The 20,818-nt window shown below is 40.8% G+C and overlaps 1 protein-coding gene across 6 annotated transcripts in view; it reads right to left on the bottom strand.

Annotated features, from left to right (window-relative positions):
• Window positions 1-1,932: 1,932 nt before the first annotated feature.
• actn1 (actinin, alpha 1) overlaps window positions 1,933-20,818 on the bottom strand; it is a 54,848-nt gene continuing 35,962 nt past the window's right edge. Inside the window, exons 6-22 of one of the 6 annotated variants that reach the window (XM_063499279.1) lie at window positions 20,322-20,400; window positions 19,947-20,028; window positions 17,846-17,931; window positions 14,314-14,406; window positions 13,076-13,306; window positions 12,100-12,247; window positions 11,813-11,963; window positions 11,388-11,496; window positions 10,855-10,995; window positions 8,878-9,060; window positions 7,927-8,061; window positions 7,221-7,400; window positions 5,808-5,954; window positions 3,593-3,673; window positions 3,213-3,278; window positions 2,755-2,913; window positions 1,933-2,491 (exon numbers count right to left, since the gene is read on the bottom strand). In XM_063499279.1, coding sequence (XP_063355349.1) covers window positions 2,333-2,491; window positions 2,755-2,913; window positions 3,213-3,278; window positions 3,593-3,673; window positions 5,808-5,954; window positions 7,221-7,400; window positions 7,927-8,061; window positions 8,878-9,060; window positions 10,855-10,995; window positions 11,388-11,496; window positions 11,813-11,963; window positions 12,100-12,247; window positions 13,076-13,306; window positions 14,314-14,406; window positions 17,846-17,931; window positions 19,947-20,028; window positions 20,322-20,400 — 2,230 coding nt within the window. In that variant the 3' untranslated portion in view covers window positions 1,933-2,332. Of the gene's footprint in view, window positions 2,492-2,754; window positions 2,914-3,212; window positions 3,279-3,592; window positions 3,674-5,807; window positions 5,955-7,220; window positions 7,401-7,926; window positions 8,062-8,877; window positions 9,061-10,854; window positions 10,996-11,387; window positions 11,497-11,812; window positions 11,964-12,099; window positions 12,248-13,075; window positions 13,307-14,313; window positions 14,407-17,845; window positions 17,932-19,129; window positions 19,216-19,946; window positions 20,029-20,321; window positions 20,401-20,818 lie in introns of all 6 variants that reach the window. The other 5 variants (XM_063499278.1, XM_063499283.1, XM_063499282.1 and 2 more) reach the window with 5 other exon arrangements.

The following is a 20,818-nucleotide window of genomic DNA, read 5'->3' on the forward strand; positions in this document are numbered from 1 at the left end:
ACATCACACTGGCATCACAGACTGTCCTTTGGAGTGAGATACATTTCAAAATAAAATGCCCACAAACCAAGTGTAGAGGAAAGGCTTTTAATTTGTGGCATGTGCTGAATTATCACTATAAAAGCTACTCTACAAGAATTGCAGTAAAAAATAAAACAAAAGCAAACTATAAGTTTTAATAAATGTTTGTTAAAAATAACCTAACCAATGTAGAAGACGACTGTTTAGTGGAAAAGTATTTGACATTTGAGAGATTCTCACGCATAATAACTTCTTTTAATCACGTAAACTAGGACATGTAGAAAACTTTCACATTTAGTTAACACTATGCAATGAGTATTACTGAATGTCTGTTGGCAGGATCTTGGTGGTTGCCAACGCAACAGAATGTCAACTAAGTTTTCTTTTAAATTCAGTTTCATTGCTGAAAATTTCATTGCTTTATTGCTTTTTTGACAGATCTATGATCTTTGGGATGCTGAGGCCCTCCATTGTCTGGTCTAGCAGCACTTTAGTGTGGGTGGCATGCTTGTCTTTAGTGCAGCTTTGGAGAGCATTACACTTCCTCAGGACTCTGAGCAATACGATGCAAGCAAACAGCCAGTGCTGCTCTTCCTTGACTGTTGTTTCATCAGCTGGCTGTGATTGGTCAAATATATCTCTTGCCAATGGTTCCATAATGTAAAGGGTTTCTTGTTTTTGTTGTCTTCCAACTAATCTCAAAACTCGCCGGACTTTCACTCACAATTCTGATGAGAATAAGGTCCCTCATAGGGACAACATTTATTAAAGCTTTCGGGGCGGGGAGCATGTCTTATATTGATGCTGCCGAGAGTTACTTTATTGACAGCTCATGCATAATCACTACAGGTGAACGTCTTGCAGCTCAGTGCCAAGAGTTTGGGTTTATCTTGCAGGGTATCACTGAGTTCAGACAACCTATGTTTAGAGCAGAACCTGGAATGCGTCTGGTCCTCAATATGATTATGAAGCATGGGGTGCCAGAAGGAGAGGCAGAGTATTTGCTTGTTTAACACTGAAGAAACAAACATAGATCTACGTCCTTGTTGCTTAAACCGGGCTCAACCTTAAAAATTCCATAAAATTTAAGCAATTTCTGGAGGACCACAGTTTGGGAAGTATGCGCATTTACATGTAATAATGGGTTCTTCATCACATCCAGTAGGTCAGCTGTTATATATGACTTCTGAGTTTCTATTGTTTTTAACAGGAATACTCTCTGTGGATTATTGTGGCGCTCTACGTCAAATTTATCATAGAACTGTCTCATTCACCTCTAGGCCATGACAAATAACGCAAGGATAATTATTATTAATGAGCGAAAGCTGCCTCTGGCTCTTTTCTGGTGTGCCCTCTTTTTTTCACTTTTTTTTCATTATTTTTCTAATTTGTGACATCGAGAATAATTTTAATGATCATTTTATGTACATCTATGGTAACTAAACTGGTTGCTATATGAGGCTTTTCTACTCTACTTGAGCAATCAAAGCTCTGTGTTAAAAATGTCTCATTCACCCATTCATTCAAGCACTATTTCTATACCTAAGTGCTTTCTGTGTAACATTCACATACATTCATAATCTGATGGATGCATCAGAGAACAACCTGGTGTTCAGTGTCTTTCCCAAGGGTACACTGGCATGCAGACTGGAGCAGCCAGGAATACACCAACCTTCCGATGAGTAGATGGCCTAAAAATATATGTCTATATATACATATACACATATACTGGCTACCAGCCTTTCTTTGGATTTTAGGAGTCATACAGGTAGTTTAAAGATGTAAGAAAATATACTACAGGCACAAACTCCCCACTTAACCCTCTTTGGGGAAAAAAATGCCACTGATGATTCCTGCAGCAAACACAAAATTAGAAGAGAAAGTATAGCAATTTTTCTTTATTACAATTGTTGTCTCTTATTTTCAATCAGGTGAAGAAAAATACCTTTTTTGTTCAGTATAATAAAATATGTTAACTTTATTCATTTCATGAAGAAAAACAATGACAACAAGAAAATAAAAACAGAAAAAAAATATTTTTTGTCTCTCCCTCTTTGTAAACCTGGAGAGCTGCTGCATTGCGTGGGAAGCAAATACAACGGAGACAGAGTGTGAGGGAGCGGTGGAGAGGCTGGACAGGTGGAGGGGGAGAAAAGCAGGAGGAGACATAGGATAATGACAAAAAGATAAGGCCAGAGACATACCAAAAAAAAAAAAAATGAACAGGAGGGTGGTGACTGGGCATTTCGGAGGACGTGGCGGTTGATTAGAGTAGGCTGGTGGTCCCGCGCCAGGACGACTGACAGAGTGTTCAGAGGTCGCTCTCTCCATACAGGGCGGTCGAGAACGACATGTAGTCGAGGGCTCCGGGGACACCGTCGGGGCCAGTGTACGGGGCCATGCGAGCGATGCAGTACTCGGCCTGGTCTGGAGGCAGCTCCCTGCGGAGCTCATCAGCTAGGATGTAATTCTAACAGGCATGACAAAAACAAACAAGACATGTTACAAAATTAGACAAACATGATGGTCAAAAGCTCTGCAGAGCTGAGATGTATTGCAGATATTGCTGATAATCTCCTGTGTCCTTATGGTAGTAATGCCATTCATTGTTAGCTCTCAGTTATTAACTATGACCACTTTAAGTGCAATTCTAAAGGATTAAGCTTCAGAATTATCTATGTTTAATTTTTACCAATATATATAGGCTGTGTGTTGTTTAATATAATACTTTACCTTATCCCCTGCCAGAACTTTGAAGGAGGCCATGACTTGGTCGGCGGTGTCTGTGTCGGCTGTTTCGCGGGACATAAAGTCGATGAATGCCTGGAAGGTAACGAGGCCCATTCTGTTGGGATCCACTATGCTCATGATGCGGGAGAACTCGTTTTCACCCTGTGGTAACAGAGAGGATGTATGAGAGAAGATGCACAAAGCACAGCAAATGACTGACACCCTGCATGCAGTGATATATTTGTCCTACTGTTAATGTGCAAGTATGTAATAAACAAGCAAATTTTAAGCAGTTAAGAATAAATTGAATTGCACTTAAAAAAAATTATACAAGTACAAAATAACATCAACAGCACAGTATTTGATCATATTTAAGGTTAAAAAAAAAATCTCCTCATTACCGCTTCTCGTTACTAACACATAAACAAATGGTCATACTTGAAAACTGCACATGGCTTTACCAGGTTGTAACCCATGGAGATAAGGCAGGTTTTGAAGTCTTCAGGGTCCATGATTCCTGTTCTCTTCTACAAGATGTCAGCGAGGGAAAAACAAAACCAGGCGGAAAAGAGAGAAACAGAGAAGGAAGGGCAGGGATAGCCATGTGAAGCATTAAAGGTTAAAAAAGAGTAGAATTAAGGAAGAAATCCACACAATCCGTGATGTGGATGTTGCAAGGTGAGGGGGAAACCACAGAGGGACATGTAGAGAGGAGGAAGAAAAGCAAGAATAGAATAGAAGGGGAGGGATGGAAGTATAAGGGGGAAAAAGTGCAAAAGAAAAACAAAAAAAAGAAACCAGTTAAACCTCTCACTGCAAGGGCGTGGCTACAATTAAGTACCTGTGCATCGTTGGCGATATCGAAGCCCAGGCTGATCAGGCAGGCCTTGAACTCCTCCGCGCCCAGAGTGCCCGAGTGGTCCTGGGGTGTGGGAGGCCAGTGCCAGGCGAGGCGTCGGGCCACAGGCCATGCAGCAACACATACAGGGGTGTCAGTGGTGGTGAGGTGAGGGAGTGGTGGTGGAAGGGGGCAGGACAGGTGAGGTGGTGTTGGTGGGGGAGGAGTAGAAGTGGGTGGGGGGAGGGGGTAGTGCACCATGCACGGTGGGGGCAAAAAGAGGTGAGGGGGTGAAGAGGGCCATGCACAAGAGATAGAAAACAGAGAACACAGTGCATATTCATTAGGATCTGGCAGGTGAACACACGGTGGCAGCAGTGCTGCCATGCTTGGCGAGGCATTCAGAGGCGTTAAAGTGCAGTGTGGCAGGCAGACTACAGGACCTTGTGGAGAGGTTATTGATATCATTGATGGCACATGTACTTAGCAACACAATGATTATCTTTCTTAGAAGCAGAACTTTCTTTTTACAGCAAAACACTGGAGTGAGCACGTCATAAAACACTTCTCACAATCATAAGTCAAAGTCTTTTTTTTTTTTTAAATCACAAAATCTGATGATTTAAGAGCGTCAGTTTGGGTTTTGAAAACAAAGATTTTCAGTTTAATATGAGAGAAGATGAAGCAAACTTCAACTATTCCCATTTGAGAAGCTGTAACCACCATTTTGTCCAGCTTTCAAAAGTAAACATTTACCTGCAGCTTTTCATTATTCAGTTATTTTTTTCAGTATTGGCTAATCTGGCTTAATATCTGGCTAATCAAGCAACGTCAGAAAAACTGTTCATTAAACATGAACAAAGATAACCTTCAGAGAAAGATGTGAATCCTGAGACAACCAGGAAATACTTTTTGCTTTTATCCTCAGTAGACTTTAAAAAGCAGATAATTGCAGCACTTTAGGTCCCCATCACATCTACCAACACATGTTTAGCTGAAAGCCCAGCTAAACATGTGTAAACCAAAGCAGGGCGAGGTCTACATTTGTGCTCCTGTGGGCTCTGATTGTTTACCTCGGGCATTGATTAACAATAGGACGGCTCCAGATGAAGGCATGATCTTATGGTAATGTGCGGGGGTGGACATAAATAAAATCTCATCCATAATTGATGCTGTTCCTGACATGTCTGCACCAATGTAAACACTAAGCTCTGGAGATAGGAGAAGGAGCTTTACAGAGGCAGCTATGCAAGGAAAGCCTGTAATGCAAACTTTAATATTCCTCTTCTGTTTCATCTTAATTTCACGTATCACAAAAGCATCCAGCTGAGCCTTGAGGCTCATTCTGCCAGACTACCACTTTTCCAAAAATGTCTGAAAGCTTTTAAAGATGAATGTTGCGTCACTGAACTGTAAGTCTCTTTTCAACCCAGCCATAACCCTTGGGTGCACCCTTACGCGTTCCACAAACAAACTCTACACACTCATTTTCTTCAAGTTTCCGGTTAAAGGATTGCTGTTAGCCACACGTCGGGCAGCATGACAAGATAAAAAAAATTTATCTCAAACCGGTTAGGTTATACAGCCTCACCTCATCTTCTTTGCTTTGCTGGTGATGTCTGAATATACAGAAAAATGAGTGACTCCATATGCCACAGTGTTACTTAAATCTGCAGAAGAATAGTTTGACATTTCGGAAAAATGCATTGTCTAACAGTAGAGGCAGTACATGGTTAGCCTAGAGCTCATAAAGCTCACCAAAGGGCACCTCAGAAGTTCAGAGTTTTTCCTGCATAGAGGAATTTTTGGCACATCCCAAAGAGGTTTTAGGTTGTTGCTATTGGTGCGTGTATGTGTAGAAACACCAAAGACCTGGCCAGGAAACAGTCTGAGTTAATACCCTTGTCAAACTGTGCAACTTGCACTTTGAAACCTTTTCATCTCATTTGCTGAATGCAAATGAGGTACGGCATGCTAATTAACCAGCTAGTGTCCGATGTCGGTTACTTGAACATGGAAAACCGTTTTTCTTCTTTTGTGTTTAGCTGGTTTAGTCTCAGATTTATCAGACAAACACGAGAGGTGCATCAAATTTGTTAGTGAAGGAACCTAAAAGCATATTTCCCAAATGTCAAAATAGTCACAAGTTTAAAACAAACTAAAGCTGTGTGCAAATGTCCGGACCTCTCCAGTGTGTCTGCACAGTGCAAGTACTGACCCTGTCGAAGTGGTTGAAGGAAGCCCGGAACTCGTTCAGCTGCTCCTGGCTGATGCCCTTGGCGTCTCGTGTCAAGATCTGGTTCTCAATTTCGTTGATGGTACGAGCGATGGTGGTGAGCAGCTGCTCCCAGCCCACACGGATGTGCTGGAGGGGAGAGAAAGATGAAGGCAAAGGAAGTGTTAAGGTGGGCTAAAGAAGAGTTTCAGAGGGACTGGTTTTAGCTGAGCTTTAGCCGAGGTGGTTTGTAGATTGTTTTATGCCCTGTGTAAAGAGAAGAGGAAAATTGCAGCTCAGAACAAGGCAGATGTGTCAGATATAGACTGTAAATTGAACTTTTGAAGAATAAAATGTTAGAACAACTATCTGAATGCTTTGATAATGCACATTCTATTATTTGTCTGCCCTTTTGCTCTAACAGGTACAAAGATTACAGTGAAAAATGATGGCTGTCTATCAACTGCACTCCAGACTGAGTACAATTCACTCAGCTGTGTATAAAACAGCATCCTCCAAACTATATTTATGTCAACAAAGCCCATAAAAACAGCAAAACCATGTTTAAGCCATCTCTCAGCACTGATTTTACAGTGTGTGGTACTCAGGGTTCAAATCCATTAGATTCTGCTCAAATATGTGCAGCTAGAAAATGGTCAAAACACAAACAAATATGCAAAATAGTTTACTAAACCAGCCGAGCATGGTAGTATTAGTAAACATTGAAACAGGAGCAAATATTCTACTTGCTGGGGACTAGTTTCAACTGCACGTATGGAGAGGACTGTATATACGGGACTGACCCTTAAACAAAGGGCGACATCACGGCTAACAGATGTGTTTCTTCTCTAATTTTTGGACAACAGTACATACACCAATGAGTTTTTAGTGAATTTATTGCTGGTTTTAATATTTTCATGCAATTTGTTGTGTGAGACAACAAGAAAGTAGATTAACAAGAGATCTAGTCTCATAAGAAAAAAGAATGTCCTTCATTTACTAAAAAACAGTAGACGAGGTGCTTTTGTTGCTTCCCAGTAGCTGATTCTGGACAGATGCCTACATAAAAGTTTGGAAAATATGTCTGTAATTATGCAGACAAAATACAAATTAGTTTGGCTTGTAAAAGCTATTCTTGGCGGGCATAGTTCCCCAAAACTTGGCTCATGAGCCAGAAAGTTGATACTGTACACTGAAGACCAGATGGTAAACCGCCAAAAGTTCCATATTCTTAAAGGCCTTCTTGTGGCCATGTAAACATACCGCCATCTATTGTTCTGTAGTGTTTGGAAACCAAGAAAACCAAAGTATTCACAGGACACAGCCAAGTCAGACAGACGAGTCAAAAAGCCGGAGTGAGAAGTGAAATTAGGAACACTAATGTGAATATTTGTTGGCGCCAGAAGAAATGTTTACCTCCATGGTGTAGTTGGTGTGCTTGTTGTCAAAGATGAGAGCTTCCTGAATGAGCTGGTGGTCTCCCTCCAGCTGGTCGATCTTTGGCTTGTAGTTGACAATACTTTTCTCGTACTGGCGGAGGTGCGTCAGCTGGTCCTCCAGGGTGCCGTGCATCTCGATTGAGATGCGGCCAATTTCCTGTGTAAGCACACAGAGAAGGTTATGACACCTTTTAATGAGAACAATGAGTCACAGCAGAGATGAGGACATGCATACATGAATACATTCAAGAATAGTCAAAAATCAAATACCACAGCCTGGCTTTGAAGCTTTTCGTTCATCAATTATTATTATTTATTTATTTTTTTTAAAGGGCAGCATCTCTGCTATTTTACTGAATATAACATATGTCACCATTATGTAAGTACCACCTGGATCAAGCTTTCAAGAACATAAAAATGTCTCCTTTATATAAGGCTATAGGAGCTCCCACATTTCAAAGTGTTATCAAATAATATTTTAACACCAAATAAGAGCAACTATCAAAAAGCCAAAACTAAACTCTTATATATTTTACCATTATTTAAAACTTTTGAATATGAAATTCTGTGACAGGAAAAAAAACTAATAACCTCTAGTTCAGACCTAAAGACCAAACCATCACTCTGGCCTCATTCTCAACTTATAACGTGCTCCTCCGACTGCGGTTTCTGCTCACACTGACCTCCATCTTGGTTTGGATCCAAGGCCCGATGACATTGGCCTGGTTGGCAAACTGTCTGCGCAGACGCTCGTTGTTCTGCTGCCGGGCGTGCTCTTCAATCAAAGCCTGGTCGCGCTGCGGCACCAGCTGCCTGACCTACAGCAGCCGGGAGATTGATGGAAACACCCAAGTGCGTTAATACCGACTCGTGTGACTATAATAAAGACGGGAACAATGCAACCTGTAATGAATGGAGAAACTCTTTTTTCCCCCCATTTTTTAAAAAAAGATCTTCTCTCAGCGCTTCACTCTTTTCATAACACAAGTTCTTATTCCCTTACTGAATATAAAAATAAATCTCTTATGCCACTAAAGCTTACCAAAGCATGAATTTGCTTTGACTGGAGCTGCCATACTCATTTTAAGTTACTTTAAAGAGCTCACATTTTCTTTGTTGTCTCTTTTGTTGCCTGCCTTTTTCTCCCCGTCTTTTGTTCTAAATTTAATTATCTCTGAATTATTATGCAGAATTGTGGGCAATAAAATGTGGGTTTGTATTCTGACTGATTAAATATTAAAAAGTAATAAAAACCAACATGACACAAAACAAGCTTTTCCTTCCCTGATGTTTTTCTCTTTACCAACTGTTCGCCCAAGACTTCTATTATTTACTATGTTATGCCTCATCCAAAGCTTTTGTCTTGTACATTTTTGCTTTTATTTCCATCACAGGTTTTCTTTCTTACTTTCTTCTTGTTTGTTTTTGGTTTGGATGTATGGACACTCCAGATCACTTAAAAATCTGGATTAAGAAGGGAATGGATAACTGAAAGGAGAAAAAAATGCACTAGACCCCAAAGTTTCACTCATCATGCACAGAAAAAAAAGGAAAAAAAAATCCCCCCACACATGAAAATACCAACAAATGAAAACAAAAAACATAATATTTTACATGTTTATTGATTGTATTACCTTGTCCCATTTGGCATTAATCTCCTGTGGGTTGATGGTAGTATAGGGGTTGGTGCCGGCAATATTCACATGATAGGTCTGCACAATTTTGGCAATCTCATTGTGAATTCCCAGGATGGCCAAGCGCTCTTTGTCAGCCTCTGGTAGCGTGGCTTTGAACTGCTCGTGGGCTGTGCTTAATCCCTGAGACACAAAATGTAGACAAACAATTAGGACGACTAGCCTTTTTTGTGAATTATGAAATACAAAAAAATTTGAGTTTGAATTTTTTTGCCTAAAAACAGTAGTGATATAGAACTTATATAACACTGTGCAGAGATATTAAGAAAGTTTTATTAAAAAAAAGAAGCAGCCAAAACAAAACACATGTAATATAAGCTTCCTCAGTCTGATGAAGTGTTGATTCAAACAACTGCATTTTCATTTTTGTTCTCTTGATTGATTCATTAGTTAAGACAAACTTGCTTAGGTCTGCTTACATCTGCCTTCGTGGTTTTATACCAGATTCTGACAAAGTCAAACTTTGATATTGTGTTTAATTGCATTCCTGCTGTGAGTGAGATGAGAAGATCCATGTCTGTGTGTCTGTGTCAAATCTGTTTGATAAATGTTAGACTTAAGTCTGAAGCCCATCAGAAGAGAACAACATCCACCTGCTGAGAGTTTTAAATTAAAAAAAAAAAATCAGTTTTAAAGAGTCCCCAGACGGTGCTTTATTTTATGAAAGCTTTCTGTTACAGCCATCCTGCCACTGGGCTGGAATTTTCCTCTGTTAGATCAAATATGATTTGTGGCAAAGAGGAAGTACCTCACACAATAGTGCAAACAAACCTGGAAGTGCTTAATTGTTAACAATAGGCTCCCTAACGCAATTTCAGTGCTAAGCAGCTATAGAGAGAAATTCAAAACAAACAGTCAGCTCATGTTATCACTGCTTAATCATTAAGTAGCAAAACCAGCCTGCCTCTTGTCCAGTTCATAATTTTCATATGATCTTAGAATACTCCTGGAGTCATTTGACCTTGAAATTCAATTCAATTCAGTTTTATTTATATTGTGCCAAATGACAACAGCAGTCACCTCAAGACCCTGAAATATTACAGAGAAAACTCCAACAATCAGATCAAGCACTTGGTGACAGCGGGAAGGAAAAATTCCCTTTTTAACGAGAAGAACCCTCTGGCAGATCCAGGCTTAGGAAGGGCAGCAATCTGCCACAACTGGTTGGGGGTGAGGACAAAAGAGAGCCCATTCCTGTTGAACTCTGCTGTTGCTTCCTTCCCTGTTCTAGCCCACAGATCAAAGGCTCTGAATACTGAATGGAACTGAAATTAATGGAATTTGTTTTTTGTGTGACAAGTCGTTAAATATTTAGATAATGGTAAATCGTACACCAAAACTATACAGAAGCACACTTTGCACAATTGAGCCGGTCATTTTAGAGTTTGAATGATCTTTCTAAAACGGATGGTGTTGGACTTGCTAGATGCAAAAGTTTTGGAGAATTTGTTTCCATATAACATTTAGTGGGATTGTTTGCTTTGCAACAGTCCCACCAATAATGGAGTCATGAAATAAAACCATAAATCTTAGCATATTTATGATTTTAGTAGTCTCACATCATAAGAAGTACTCAACAAAATGTAAAGGAACAACCATTATGACTTATCCAAAGCATCTATTTAGTATACTGAAGATATATCAACTTTGGTTTGGTCATATGTTCATTTATTACCATTATGTACCACTAGAAGGTACAATATGCTGTTAAGCTAGCAGGCAGTATGTTGCTTCTTCACATTAACTTGACATAGATGATAGGTGCTTAGCCAGTGCTCATTAAGAAAGTAAAAAAGCACACTTTCCAAACTAACAAACACCTGCGTTAACTTCTCAGCTACATAACCCCTGCTGTGTGTTTAAAGGCTGACAATTCTATTTATTCCCTAAAGTCGCATCTATTTTTCCCCATCTCACCTGGATCTCTTCAATGGTGTGGACAATAAATGTATCCTGCAGGTCCTCCATTGCGCCCTCCATCCAGTTGTTGAATGGAGCCGCTCTTTTGGCAAACTCAAGGTACAGCTGGTCAATGGTTTCAAGGAGCTTCTCTGTTCTCTGTTGAGCATTAAAAATGTGATAAACATAAATTTACAGGGTTTTTATTGACCTTCAAAGTCTATTTGGGTGAAATTTAAGAATTCGCAGAGGCTTATTTTTGTGCATGAGCATTCACAGAGCTCATAGAGGGATTTTGGGGGTTATATCTTCACAAATAAAGTCTCTAAACTTGAAAGGCTTTTCAAGGCCAGCAGGAACTCTGAAATTGTCGTCACAGTTTCTCACTGTGAGGAAAAACTCTTTCATCTCTAAATTTTTGCCCTCACCAGCATAAAGAAGGACAGGGGGAATTTAAAACACTTTAAAGTGAGTTCTTTAAAGCGAGTCAGAAATGTGACTCTTTGCTAGGTTGTTTACTTTCGATTCCCTTTGGGCTTGTCCCATGTTACCTGCAGAGCCTCGCTGCGTTTCTGGGTCAGAGCTCCCAGAGCATCCCACTGGTCGCAGATCCGCTGACAGCGAGCGTTAACACTGGGGGAGTCATAGTAGTCCAGCTCACTGGAGCACAAAAGAGACAGGAACACAAGTGGTTCATTATCTGCAGCAGAGCAGCTTTAACTCACATTAATCATCTTTCATAGATAAGAATTTTGTTCCTGTTTGTCTGTCATCTTGATTTGTTGATTTTGTGTTTTATGTGGCGTGAAATGAGAATGAGCAGAATGTCCTAGTTGTAGGCTCAGCTCTTACTGTGCAAACAGGGAAGCTGTAAATGCACAGGAGCCCTCAAATTATCCAACTCTACTTCATCCTTTTATTGATCCACAGAAGGTTCCTGCACAATTTACGATTTCCATCTGTTCACTTCTCTTACTTTAACTCCTGTGCAATGGCTGCAATCTGCTCCACGCGGTCCTGGTGTGCCGCCAGGTCACTCTCAAAGGCCTCATGTTTTTTCAGCAAAGCCTTAATCTCTGACAGAGAGGCCGTCTCATAGTCCCGCTTCTGCAGCATGTCCTCTTTACCTGCAGGGGGAGACACAGAAAGTATATCATTAAAGCTAAAATATCTCCCACCTACACTTCTGCATTTTAACTTTACCTCAGCCACACAGCACTAAACACAGGAGCGCTTTGGTTCTTTATGTTCATATGTTCATACCTTCAGTCCAGGCTTCGTGGATGGCTGCTTTCTGCCTGAACTTCTCTGCCAGGTGGTCGAGTCTCTCCAGCCTGCGGATCTCGTTGAGGAGCCATTCTTCGTAGCCTTTCTCTGCTCCCTCTAGATTTCCCCATGCATTGTTAATGTCCTGCATGAGGCAAAGAAGAAACAGTCTAAAACAGGCTGTGACTTCAACGGATGAAAATCTGAGCTATAAATCCAAGTAAACAAAACAGCTTTCATGTTCTGTGACTACATATATTATTTTACAAATACACACATCCACAACCTAGCATTACTTTATTTAAACCTCGCATTTACTTTTATGGCTCACTGTCTTAAGTCTGTACTTAGCAACTGTATATATTCTACTTAAGGAGTGACGACTTATTCTGTTTAGATCAGTCCTCAACGTGGAGCTGAGACTGCTAAACCTTGAGTGTAAAATGTTAAGGTACTATTTGTTGCACTGTTTGAAAACACTTAAGGTTTTACATGCATTCGAATTGCTTGGAATTTGCATGTGCAAATGTTGAGCACCTTAATTACACAAAAATCGTTTTACAAACTTGGCGTTTGAGCCATTTAGAAGTTCAAAAGCAGCTGTTACTTTTGTCTGGCTGTATCTGAGCTTTGATAAATGCTTTACAGATGAGGCTTCATTGCCTTTTTCAGTTAATAATGAAAGCTTTAAGACTGAACCAAAAGGGAACTCAAAACAGTGAAGTTACAGTTGGTGGAACCTTATTCGATTTGTTCGTATACTACTTATTTCACAGTTATAATGGGAAAAATGCCTCCTGATGTTTTGAGACTTTACAAATTGTAAAATGTTTATGTAATTGTTGTCACGGTGTAATTATTCATATTATGTAATAGTAGAAAATGCAAAATAGTTAGAGTACAAAAAGTTACAATGGTTTCTGACATCTCAAACTTTTTCAAGTTTGTTCTTTCAGAAACTGCCCAGACTTACCGAGACCATCTTTCCCTCAGAGGGCATGAATGCAGGCCTGTTGCTGAGCCTCAGCTTGGTCTGCAGGGTGTTGAAATTGATCTCCAACTGGCACTTTTCCTGCACTTTGGGCGGCTTGTGGAGGCGGCGATAATCTCTGAAGTCCTCCAGCTTCTGCTGCATGGCCTGCATGGTGTTCTCTGGCATTCGGTTCTCCAGCCAGGGGATGGTGCGACGGATCCACTCCAGCAACTGGGGTGTTGTGTAATGCGTGGAAAAGTGTATGCATGTATGCGTGTGTGGTAAAGGATGCGATTATGAGGAGGCAGATGGAGGGAAAATGAGTTCATGGAGATGAATGGGGAAGAAGAACCATGCAAATCACAGAAAATGGAACGTAATGATTGTCAGAGAGGAAGAAGATGAGATGTGTTGGATGTGATTGACATGTGAAGAAAGAATACAAGGTGAGATAATTAGTTGACTAGTTACGTTTTACTAACTGATTGCAACGAAATGTATGTTTTGTGTCTTTTTGTATGTTTTCTCTCATTTTCTTTACCATTATCCATAACACAGCATCAGATATACACAAATATTTTTGTATTGAAAGTTCACTTAAATTAACCTGACTTTACAACAGGTCACTGAATGCACCAAAAATAAGTCTTTTTAAAATAGTTTTTAATAAACAGTTAACTTTTAAAAATCCACTGATTTTTTCAAGGAATTGTTCATCATTTGGGGAAATAGACATACTTTCTTTTGTCATGAGAAATAAAAGTCTAAGCTTCAGTGGCATAAAGTGCTAGCCTGAACCTGCCCAATGGTACTGTGGCAGGTAAATACGTAAGGATAGAATTAAATAAAAACGTAAAGTTCATATCTATTTGTTTAATCTGTGACGATGTACATAACTGTGAGGTAACTCTATAATGTTATCATGCAGCATGTACTTTACCAATCTGGTCTAATTATCTGCTACATCAAAAACCTCATTTATAAGCAAATGGTATAAAATGAGAGAGAAAACAGACCGACTACCATAAAATCAGATTTTATCTGGTGCACTTCTATGCCTAAAACCTGTTTGTCTGGCCGCTGGTTATCTTGATCTGCCATGTTTATACCTGTTTAGAGCACAAACACCCCCAGGGGTAGGAGGTGAGGGAGTGGCTCAGTAAGGGTGAGGAAAACAGAAAGGGGGGGAGTAGAGAAGTTGCAGGGCAATTAAAGGATAAAAACTGGGGTGTGCTCACATCACTGGCCAGCTTCTCATAGTCCTCCATCAGCTGCTCATTCTCTTGGTTGACAGCCAGCACCTTGCAGATCCTGTTGGCCGCTGTCTCTGCCTAAATGGCGGGGGCGAGGGGGGAAACAGAGTGAGACCCACAGCTGAGAGAGACAGAGCAAATTTTGAGCCTTGGTATTATGCAGCTATCTCTAATGTTCCTTGCATATCTAACTGGTGAGTGTGCCACAGGTGATATATTTGATCTGACTGCATCCATCCATCCATCCATCCATACTGCCTACACAGAAGCACTCCAAGATTTCCCAAATGAGTAATTTTTGGGGAATGAAGCAATACATCAGCAACAGCTCTGCAGGAAAGTAAAATCAGGACAGTCACTGCATGTTACCATACCTATAATGTATAATGATGCCTGGACGTGTGTGCTGTACTGAGAATGTCAATGAAATGCCCCAAGATTAAATAGAGTCCAGCCTGTTTCCAGCAGGCACAACTCTAGAGAGCAACGGTGACAACTCAGAGAGCTGTAACAATGATGCATTAAACTGTACCTGTCATCAGGTGTAGGGGCAGCGTTCTCTCTGCAACACTATCTTTTTATAGCATAGCAGCAGCAAATAGTGTGTTATTTTAGCCTCTCAACCTACATAAAGAGACCTCTGACTGGAGAAATGAAGAGTGAAGCCCAGTGGGGGGAACAGAGGGGCTCATCTCTGACATAACACCTCTGTCAGTCTTTAATACTGAATGTCACAATGTATGAATTAATCACCGTGGCAATATGTAGTCGGGTAGCCTGTTGTGTGTAAGATGAAAATGCTGTCAGCTGCAATGCTTTCAGAAAAGAATTCTGAAAGAAAATACAAGCAGAAACTGAAGTGACATGCATAAAGTCTGGAAAATATGCAGCAGATTTTAGCTGAGAAATGCAGCACACCCAGACACAGTTTTTAGAATAAAACAAGAAAGGCAGAACTCCATCTGTGACTGCAGCAAATCAAAACCATTGGCAATATACCTCTGAAGTGCTTGACAAGTAAATGTATTGATTGAAAAGGCAGCACAGCCTTACAGCAGTGTCCTTTTAGAGGGTGCACAGTCTCAGTAAGCTAAACCCGAGTCTCCCTCCTGCCCCATTTCATAGTTCACAGCCTGGCATCCCACACTGAGGACTGTTTCCAGCCTCTTTTGTTAAGAGATCACAGGGGAAACTTGGCTCGGTCAGAGACATGCTCCGGGGGTTCCACCAGGAGTTGCCTTAAAAGGAGAGCCATGATGTGCAGGTCGTGCTTCTGTGAGCAAATGTTTGCATGCTGGGCCTGTTTAATGAAAGGCTCGACAGCCAGGACCTCTTTCATGAATTACTTTGTTGTGACATCACAGCGACCAGAGGGAAGGATTATTAAGGTGAAAACCATCTTCCCATTTATCTGCGGTGCCACTGTGGACACTGCCCTATTTTGTGTCTCTTCTGTATGATCAGCAGAAGCCCCACAGACCTGCTGCTCAAACCTTCAGGTCAGAAGAAAGTCAACTCGAAGAGAGAGGACGGTTTGTTTCAGACAGTGGAAAAACTAAGGGGGCGCACCAAGACTTGATATAACAAATATTTTTAATGGAACAATTAAAGGAAATTTTATCATAATAGGTCCCGCATTAAAACCTAGAGATCATAGTTCTTTGATTCTTTTGACATTCCTTTTTTAATTCAAGCCCTTAAACTTGCAATTACTAATTTTTTAGCCCCTTTGGGACAGCAGAAACACTCATTAAACACCACAGCTTTCTACCAAATAACAGATTTTGAGCATGATTGCAATTTTCCCTCCCGTTCCCTCCTGTCTCTTTAGCAGCTAAAAATGAGTTCTTTTGTCTAGTGTGAAGTTTAACTGAGCTTTTCACTTTAAACATTTGACAACACTGACTGAGAAACAAAAGAAATAAATTGGCATGTCTGACAGCAAAACTAAGAGCTGAAAGAAGCTAAAACAAAGCACAGAAGAGCGACAAACTGTGATAAAATTCTGGGCACTCTCCTCGCCACACAGACTATGCACTAATAAAAATGGACCATGTGATCCAATGTTAATAAAAACATTAATTATGGGGCCGTAACTTAAAATTGGGCCTTAAAGAAGATGGAATATGTGTGTAACTACAAACTCCATCAAAGCTCAATGAAACCTCCACAATGAGAGAAATAACTAATAGTTTTTTATATTCATGTTCCGTTGTCATGTAGCTAACAGGTGATACACACGTGTCTCCTTGCTGCCACCTTTTTTGAACAAGGGAGAAAAAGGAATAACTTGGAAACCAGACAACATAATCATGTAGCACAGAATCTATTTTTGGATCAGAGACTGAATTGTAACCTGATTATCGGGAATTATACTTCCTTAAAAGCAATACTGTTATTTAACTTTGTGGAGTTAATGTGAGGATTTCCACATGCAGAGCGTTCCAACATGGGAATGTCTAACTCATAGTGTTTATTGCTAAATATCTGCCCTAAAGGGTGAAATCTGAGGTGTTAAAAAGAGGAGGAGTAACTGTTCCTCCACCCATCGTTTCTGAAATCTACGCCAGAACTGTAAAACTGTGTACCAGCCAGCAGCAGTTTCCGGACTCCTGCTTCTCAGGAGAGCTCCATTAAGAAGTGGATCCTAATAAAGATTTTAAGTACAGGAGACTTAGCGGATATCCTGCATGTGTGATAAGTCTCTATTACTCGCTGCGGAGATCTTTAGCGGATTTGGCATGTCTTTGGAATAATATATTCCACTGAGAGTGCAAGGACTAGTTGCAGGGGTGTACATTGTATCAGGGATCAATATACTGCTGAAAGAGAGGAGATAAGGAGGCTCTGAATAAGCCAAGTCTCCCAGTGGAGCCGCCCACAATAAAAATGCATCAAGCGATAGCACTTCGAGGCACATAAACTCAATTTTCAGATAGCAATGATGTCAGCAATGCAAATATGTGTGTGTTTCTTGGATTGCTTAATGTTTTAATATGAAGTCAAAGCAACCAGATATCCCACTCCCACCTAGTCTATAATCAGGATTTGCTGTGCAGAGAGGAACAACTCTGGGTGCCCTGCCTTTACTGCAGGACAAGAGAAAATGTTCTTTAGAAACTTATGGTATTGTAGTAGGAAACGTGACACTTTACATACGAATTCAAAACATAGACCCTGCTTTTAGCTCTATTTTTCATCTCCACAGACTCTTCCTGTTAGCTGCTGAATGCTCCATTATGTTAAATACGTAAACTCTTACTGTTTCTGTCTGCTGTCTGAAGCTGGACCAATGATGTACAGTAGGGGTTTTTGAATATTCTTTGGACACTGTAAACATTGCTATGAGGGAGGTGTAAGTGAATGGAAACATGGAACTGTATAACCCAAACAATGAGCTAAAAAATGCTAAAAAGCTTCAGAGAACTAAGACAAAAAATAGATGAGTTGTTGTTCACTGCCAACCAGTACAGCAGGTATTTTTGTGAGTTTTTTTTTTTTATGTTTTATTTCTCACCTTCTGTTTGCCTGAGAATGCGTGGTAATAACACGACACATAAGTCATGACGGCCTTCTCATCTGGCCTCAAGGTGCTAATGATATCTGCCAAGGGAACAGAGGAAAGGAGAGAGGACAGGGAAGAGAAAAAGGCACAAGTGTAAAAGTGTGAAGAGACAAAAAGGGCCAGCAGGGGGTGCAGTGACAAGTTATCTCCAGTTTACCTGCAGTTGGTCTTCAAGTTAGCTTGTTATTAGCGATTCTTAATTTTTCTCGTGAAAAGTGAGATGCTTGCCTTGATTCAAAGTGGGAGGTGGAAGCATGAAGTGAAAACACATTCATTTTATAAGGAGTAATGGTTTCTTGAGTGTTTTAACTTTTCATTTTGTTGCATTGAGAGCCAGCTGTATGTCATCCCACACCTCCTTATCTATGATGCAATCCAGAGTCCAGCTGTAGTTTAACTTCTCTCAATGAGGCACACCACTCTCTCCACTTATAAACACAGACATTTTTGGTGCACGTTGCTTAAACACAGCTGTGGTGAAGTGCTCTCTCCACTGCTGGGCCTCTTAGATGATCCTGGCTCTTATATAACTTCTGCCTCATGATGCTGCAGAGGTGCAGCACAGTCTCACATTTCCTGTTGTACTTCTATGTACGCTGTTGTCAAACTAACAGACAGAAATTTGTTATCCCACTGAGAAACTTCAAAGTAGCACTTCTTTCCTGTAAAGAAACAGGGAAATGGACTCCTGTGTGTAACCAGCTGCCACATATCCAGCCTCCTGCTTGACTACGAAGCACCAGTTTTAATTTTATTCATTCCTTCACTCTCAATTTAAGCTGTCACTCCGAGGGCTGAACATAATCGTCCAATTAAACAGTTACATATCCCCTTCTGTAATACACTTCAGGCTAATTTGTGTCAAACCATTGCTGTTATCACAGCCAATCACCATCACTCCGATCAGATAAATGTCGCCACACTTCCCACTCTGCTTTTGCTCAGCACCATGAAACCCTAATGAGGGGTGGCTCTGCTAGCCTGCAGTGCCATTACAAGGTAGACTGGAGACACACTTGCACTCATTGCCTCTGAGAACAGCGTGTTTTTGTCCCATCATGCATTTGGTGGTGTGAACCATGCGGAAAGTAAAGAAGACGACCCCTGCAGGGGGCGTTGTGCACTGCAGAGAGAGAAGGATACTGTTAGGAGAACACGTGGAGGTGGAAAAAAGGGAAAGAGGGGAGTGAAGCGAAGAGGAGAAGGAGGAGGAAGGAGACGCTGCATCCAGGATACCTTCTGAGCGCCTGAGAAGGCGTGGTAGAAGCTAGAGACGTAGGTCATGATTGCCTTCTCGTCCGGACGGGCAGTGCCCACAATGTCTGTGGGGAAGAGAGGACGTCAGGGAGGGGATGGAGGTTAGGGTTAAGTGGGAGGAGGTTGAGGTTGTTAAACACAGAACAGTTAAATGAAGAAACAGGAAACAAAACTCATCACATAAATAATATTTAGAACAAAAACAAAATCAGTGGTATGGACCAGATGCGCTTATGGGCTTTAGCTACATCTCTAACAGAAAACCTCCAGTTTTCACATCTAAAACTACTTGGTGAGTAAACCATAAGATACAGAATGACGTCAGTAAGGCTTAATTTATTTGTAGAGAAAGAACTGAATATTTACATTTAGTAGAAAATAGTCTCCCATTGTTTGCACAGCTGCACAAGTGAATGCTAAGGCCAAAATATACCCTCTCAGGAATCAGGATAAAGCCCACTTGTTGAAAAGTTGGTCATTTAAAGTCAAAGCAGAATGTCATTACCAAGAAATCAACAAATAGACAGAAAAAGTGGTATTTTTGCATTCCTCCACTCTTTTCTGAAGGCACAGTAGCTCTCACAGCTGTAAACACTAAAGCAGTTAGAGTGGTTGAAACTTGAAATAAAGTGATGTAATATACAAAGATCGAGTTAAGGTGACACCCAGGTCTTCAAAGAGCTTTCAGATTTCTGAAGAGAAAATCTGAGAGAGCAATTTTTGCTTTTAAACAAAGAGAGGCGAGAAATCTGCTCTTCATGACATCATTTTACAGTTTGACTCCCTGCCTGCTCACCTTCTGCGTCCAGCATCTTGGGGATGTCCAGGTACTTCTCTGCCACGTCGAAGGCTGTGTTCAGGTTTGTCATGGGGTCGTCCTGGCAACAGGAACAACCAGCAGATCATCAAGACTTTTACATTGCTTTTAACCGCACCATAGAAATAGTTAACATCATCATTGGAGATATAAGCATGGTAATTAAAGTTAGCTACAGGGGCTGGCAACCAGTACAGAAGAAGGTACAGCTAGAGTTTCTCGTTAATTGGTCAGAAGACAATCATGTTACTTCCTTGTCTTGTTTTCAGAGTTTATTTGAGGCATGTGAAACGCAGTGACTCCCGTCTACAGCTCCAGTTCGGGGTTTCGATTGCCTTTGAGCAGCACACTCACCTTGCGCAATTTTCCATAGTCAATGAGCTCTGGACGGTGTCGATGAATGAGCGCGCAGAACCCCAAACCATCTTTCCAGCTGAGAGAACGAGGCAGAGAAAGAGTGATCAGGAAAAATGGCAGGAATTTAACTTTAATCAAGACCATCCCCATCAGTCTGTCCTCCTTAATCAGCTCTGTGTCAATCCCAAATCATTCCAACACCACGTGCCATTTTACCGTTATCTTCTGCACCAAACGTGCTCAAACGATAGCTCTTAAGAAATTCAATGTTTTTTATCCTTTGCCATGAAATTTCCCTTTGTGCTTTTGTTGCAGAATAAGAAATAAGACATACTAAGACGAGACAGATGTTCAACGTGTGTTCGGGACCCAAAGGAGACAAGAAGGTGGGGCTTTTGGTGCTTTTCAAAAGAGAAACTGTTTAAAACTCTGATATCTGTTGGAATTTGAGCACCAGAGCCTGGAACACATTCAAAGAAAAAGATATTCCTGCT

This window comes from Pelmatolapia mariae, linkage group LG16_19 (assembly GCF_036321145.2).
Source record: "Pelmatolapia mariae isolate MD_Pm_ZW linkage group LG16_19, Pm_UMD_F_2, whole genome shotgun sequence".
NCBI classification, from domain to species: domain Eukaryota; kingdom Metazoa; phylum Chordata; class Actinopteri; order Cichliformes; family Cichlidae; genus Pelmatolapia; species Pelmatolapia mariae.